Here is a 6000-nt window from a genome sequence, read left to right as displayed (position 1 = left end):
GCCAAGCCAAAACTCAAAATCACCCATTGCTAGGTATGCATAGCCAAGAGACGATCAATAGCTAGCCACACCCAAATCATCCATCACTATCAACCATCAAAGAGCCAACCCAAATCACTAGTCAACAAGACAACACACAGCCAAGCCATAACAATATCCCAACCCATCAACTACCTGATTGGTAGCCAAGACCTACTTAAATCTTACGCATAAAGCCACTTCAACAGAAACTTCATAATACAAATCAATCAGAAAAACAAACTTCAAATCCACCAATTCAAAAGTTTCTAGATAGTCACTTAAAACATGAATATACATCACACAAAACTAACAAGTTCATGAAAAAAAAAAGTAGGGAAGATTGGCAGAGCTCAACTGAGGGAAGATAGTCACTTAAAGCAACATTTACATTTTACCTAACAAACAGTTGCATCATTTGATACTTGAGACAATGATGGAGTTAGTGGTGCCTATGTAATCACAATGATTATAAGAGAAATAATTTATGAAATCATCTAATTACTTATAATTGCAAAACAAGTAAACATGTAAGTTTTTTCAAAATTTTATGTATGAAAACATTTACATTTTACCTGACTAACATCTACAGGATTTGATACTTGAGACAATAATAGAGTTAATGGTGCCTATGTAATCACAATGATTATAAGAGAGATTTCAAGAAATCATCTAATTACTTATAAGTGCAAAACATGTAAACAAGTATGTTTACCCTAAAGAATGACGTGAAACTAGTTTGGTAACTATGGTTTGGTCCCAATTCAGATGTCATCATTGGCGTGGAAAAAGTGATAGGATAAATCCGCTATATCACAAAATAGAAAACCTTATTAATAAATTCACAAATGAAAAGGCAAGTGTAGTACAACCTCCAACTTCACAAATTATTAAGTTATTCCACTATGAATAAAAAAAAATCTCTTACTTGATGTGTATAATGTTCTCCATGTGAGCCATAATTATTGTATTGCATGTTAGGAGCAAAACCAGGTTCCTATATGAGAAAATATATATATATATATATTATTATTATTAGCCATAACAATATAAAAGTTTACAAACAATGGAAACTTAGTAAGGGATAAAAATAAATAAATAAAATTTACTTTGGAAAACTATTGGCTAACCTCATCATTTAATTCAACTCTACCCGTTTTTTTTTTGTTGGCTTCTCAACCCAACTTTTCTTTTGTTTTCCACCCTTGCGACCTTCTTTTTTCTTAAGATTTTTTGCTCTCTCAACCAAATCTTCCAAATGTTGGTTAGGATCAAGATTTTCTGCACCACTACATAATGGCATTTGATGGGGCAATTGATGACCAACCACATTTTTTGCTGCAATGTCTTCAACTTTTTTTTTTCATATTCCTCTATTATCTTCTCTATTAAAGCAAATGCCTCTTCATTGTTTGCCGCTCGAGAAGCTAATCGTACCAACTTGGGACATAATCTTCTATATCGCTGTGTAACACTCAAGTTGACATCCTTTTCCACATTTGTTCTCCTATTGTCCAAGATACATCCACTTTTTGCCTCTCTTGTCCATCTTTTCAAAATGTACATATCAGGAATTGTCTTTATATCAAGGAAGTCAAAGACTTTCAGAACATGGCAACATAAAATCCCAACAATTTCAAACTTTCTACAACTACATGAAAATGTCTTATCTGCAGTGTCATAAGAGGTTATGAACTCATTAGGCTTATGCATAAACTCAATAGTGTATGTATGCACTAACAAGTCCTCTTGGCGATTTTTTATCCTTACTGCTAATGCAAGGTCATATTGATCATGAAGCATTTGAAATATTACAGGTGTGTACACTTGTACTACTTGCTTCAACAATGGAGAACTTTTCAAGCCCAGCTGGGGAAATTTTTGCCTAGCATTAAATTCAGCTTGTAACTTTCTTTCTCGTTTTTGCTCAATCACCCAATCAAAATGTTCAAAAAATTCTGCCACATCCAAATCAGATTTTAAGTAATCTTTTAAATCTCCATTCAAACTTTCACTGAGTTGGGTACTTTGTATTCCTAATGTATATTCATTCTTCACGTAACACTTTGCCCATTTTCCTTTCAATTTGTAGATAGTATCCAACCAACTACGATCATGTATAGCATATGTGTCAATCATGTCCCCCCAAGTTTTTTCAAATTCAGTTTCATCATTAAACTCAAACATACAAGTTTTAAGAACTTGAAGAAAAGAAGAACCATCCTTCATCAAATTCCCTAAATGTTTTATCCCATTTTGTATTATGTGCCAAGTACATAATCCATGGTAAGTGTTAGGCATTATCTCGCTCAATGCCTTTGCCATTGTTGGATCTTGATCCATAAAAATTGTTTTAGGTCTTTTACCTGCATGTGCAACTAAGAAGATTTCAAACAACCACTTAAATGATTCTGCCGTTTCATTATATAAAAGAGCAGCACCAAAAACCATTAACCCTTTATGGTGATTGAAACCATTAAACACCCCAAATGGTCTTAGCTCTTTATTAGTACCATTTGTAGTGTCAAATGTCACCACATCACCAAAATTAGCATAATCAATAACCATTCTAGCATCAGCCCAAAAAATGTCAGTTATCTGCTCAATATTATCTAATTGTACTCCATATTGAAAGGATGGATTTTTAGTCAATTGTTCTTGAAAGTACCCTAATAAACATGCAGCTTGACCATATATCAAGTTTTTTTGCCGTCTTGTTCTAAGGTAGTTTTTCTGATCAAGCTCAGTGAATCCAAGATTAGCTCTCCCACTTGCCTCTCTACTCATCAACTCATGTGCTGCTTTTGGCTTGATTCTAGAAAAGGATGCTAACTCAATCAATCCCGCATGAACTTTTGAAATTTTTCGTTGAGATCTCATCATATAAATTGTTTCTGATAGATGAAGAGTGTGATTATGTTCTCCAACAAAATCAGACACTTAAAACTTTCCACTTTCTTGCACTAATGAAACATATAACCTTATAGGACAATTAGTCCTTGTATCATCGCAGTTACGAGTGCGAATCATATCTTCTTTTTCTTTACCTCGAATGCCCTGCTTTACACATACAAATCCCCTTGATGTTACCTTACCATCATTCTTACTTATGTAATGTTTTCTAACATCAAAGCCCACTTGTCTTCCATATTTTACCCAAAATTCCCATGCATCTTCTAATGTATCAAATTCCATACCAACTCTAGGATTCAAATCTACATTGGCATCCATGTTTTGAGAGAATTCTCTCACCACATTATGCAATGAAAGAATACTCCTGTAATTAACAAATGTACAAAATTATCTACTATTATAAATATAGAAGAATGAATGTTTTTTATTGAAAATAAAAGCTAGAATTTTTTGTACCAACATTGTGCTTATCATATATAAGAATTACAACAGATCAATATATGATCATGAGAGATGATGACCCAATTGATAAAAGAGAGTTTCAAGCTAAAATCTCATAAGAAACTGTTTAAGTGTATCATACCTAAAACACTACATTTTAAACATATCCAGGACCTAAAAGCATAGAATTCAACCAATGTAACATCTAACTAAGTAAAATAGGGATTTTAGCTATATCCCTTGTACCACTAACCATCCATTTCTATAATTTTGCTAGACCATATTTCACATATCCATTTGAAAATGTACAATATTCAAGTTGCAGCAAAAAAAACTACCCAAAAATATTCCTCAAAACATAAACTAAATAATGATTCCATAGTGAAATATATCACTAGTAGAATTAAAATCAAACCCCAACTATCCTGACCCTGGACCCAACTCTCCACTTACCCAAAAAATAATTTTTATTTCGACTCAATGTATACAAAAGAGAGAACTCACCTCCTTGAGTCGTTTAATGTTGGAAGCAACCTAGGAATCAAAGATGGACCCGCGGTGACTTGGGGGATTTTGGGGATTTTCCAATGATACAATGGCCAAGAACTGTTGGAACCACCAATATGGCCATTGGTTGTGTCGCTTCAGAGAGAGCTTTAGTCCTTGAGAGTTGAGACACTTGGAGACAGAGAAAGAGGGAGAGTGTGAGTGTGAGTGTGAGTGTTTGGGGGTTAAGAAATTTTAGATGGTAAGATGCAATATTTTCTTTGTTTTGGTTGATGGGTCTAAGTTGGGTGATGCTGGCAGCGGTGACGGCGGGTTGAGGGAGAGGAAGAAGAAATGGCAGGTTGAGGGAGAGGTAGAGGAGCTTAGATGCAGGAGAGAGAGAAATTTGATTTTATCAAATATGAACACAACTCACATGCATTAGCAATGGCGGACTCCAAAAATTTTAAGGGTAAAAGCGTTTTTTTAATTTTGGTGAGGTGTCAAAATAATGAGTCATTGGATTAAATGGATGGCTAGGATTTGTGCTATTGCACACCATGCAATACCCTAGGTATTGCACGGGATCTCAATCCTTGCAATGATGTATTCATTGATTTTTCGTATTTGCCATTACAATAGATTGTAAAAGAATTAATATCAAATTATTGCAATGATACATTCTCAAAAAAAAAAAAAAAAAAAAAAAAATTATTGCAATGATAAATAGATTGCAAAAATAATTGGTATTAATTTATTGCAACGATTTCTTCATTTTAAATTATTGTAACAATTTATTGTTGATGCAATAATCTAACACTTTTAAGTTACTATTGCAATAGTTTTAAAAAGTGAGTGTGTAAAATAAAAAAAAGTAGGTTTTTATGCTAAAATAAACAAAATTTTTTACAAAAGTGATACAAATACTCTAAAATACAATTTCTTGAATGCTTTTACATGTATCAATATACTGAGAATTCCTTCTCAATTCTAACAAAAGCAATGTTGATGTTCACTATTAAATGTATAAATATCAGGAAAAATCCATTCATGTGTCTTGGCATCATGATTACATAAAACTTTTTTGTGTAAGCAGATGAAAAATAGTGGTTTGATAACGGACCTTTCAAGTTGCAACAATATTGGTTCCGTTCCTCTAGCATGCGATAATGAGGATGAGATACTATCATTAGAGAGCAGCAGGGTTGAGGCATTTTTTGAATACTTGTTATTACAACTAAAGGGAACCGTGAAGTTGAGTCTCATCATGTACCAGAAATTAGGATGAAATTTTCAAGTGAGGAAGAGGCTCTCAAGTTTTACAAAAAATATGCCATGGAAATAGGTTTTAAGGTAAGAAAAGGCAAGGTATAACGGTTGGCAGATAAATCCCTTGCAATAAGGTACTTTTACTGTTCAAAGGAAGGGTTTCGATCAAAGAAGAAACCAACCAATACGAAAAAGTTTACGAGAAAAGAAACTAGAACAGGTTGCAAGGCCATGATCCAAATCAAAATATATATATATATATATATATATATATATATATATATATATATAAAAGCAAAGACATCATACGGGAAAGCATGGGGTTTTACCATGTGGCGCATTCCTTGGAGTTTTTCTTTATTTAGGCTTCTAAATCAACAAAGTTTGCATTTATATCAAAGTATTAGTTCATTGAATTAATCATTAGAGTAAATGCATATATAAGTTATCTATAGTTGTGCATTAATTATTTATATTAAATGAATTTATATGATTATTTTTATAAACTCTATATAAGAGATAATTTTTAATTGGAATAATAATAATAAATTTAGAATATGACATTCTTACTTATGTTTAGTTGCTTTGACAACAATTAACACAAAAGCCATAAAAAATTAAATATTTGTGAATTCACTAAAATTAATCTTAATCCTTTAAATTTCCTAACTCTTTTCAGTTACATGTGATATATGTGTGTGTGTGTGTGTGTGTGTGTGTGTGTGTGTTAGAATAAATATATTTATTTTGCTATAGCATAATGAAATTTTAATATCATTTTTCTAAGATTTATACCAGAAACAATATTTTTTTTTTTAATGTGAGAAACAATTGTAACACTACATCATGCAACAATTGAAGCTCCAACAAAAA

General features: G+C 32.3%; 1 protein-coding gene across 1 annotated transcript; it reads right to left on the bottom strand.

Moving 5' to 3' along the window:
- Positions 1-416: 416 nt before the first annotated feature.
- LOC126691338 (protein FAR1-RELATED SEQUENCE 7-like) lies at positions 417-3249 on the bottom strand. Its single transcript, XM_050386390.1, has 4 exons — positions 3066-3249; positions 1456-2912; positions 594-647; positions 417-470 (listed from the first exon to the last, which is right to left on the bottom strand). The coding sequence occupies exons 1-4, from the start codon at positions 3247-3249 to the stop codon at positions 417-419; spliced, it is 1749 nt and encodes a 582-aa protein (XP_050242347.1).
- Positions 3250-6000: the final 2751 nt, after the last annotated feature.

Source organism: Quercus robur, chromosome 7 (assembly GCF_932294415.1).
Source record: "Quercus robur chromosome 7, dhQueRobu3.1, whole genome shotgun sequence".
NCBI classification, from domain to species: Eukaryota; Viridiplantae; Streptophyta; class Magnoliopsida; order Fagales; family Fagaceae; genus Quercus; species Quercus robur.
Note: the sequence above shows the minus strand (reverse complement) of the source record. Positions and strands in the feature narration are given on the sequence as shown.

Coding starts and splice junctions, on each gene's coding strand:
- LOC126691338 (XM_050386390.1), bottom strand. CDS start 3,249: ATGGATGCCAATGTAGATTTGAATCCTAGAGTTGGTATGGAATTTGAT. Junction 648..1,455: donor GAAGATTATGTCCCAAGTTG/GTACGATTAGCT, acceptor GTGATTACATAG/GCACCATTAACTCTATTATT. Junction 471..593: donor ATCCTGTAGATGTTAGTCAG/GTAAAATGTAAA, acceptor GTGATTACATAG/GCACCACTAACTCCATCATT.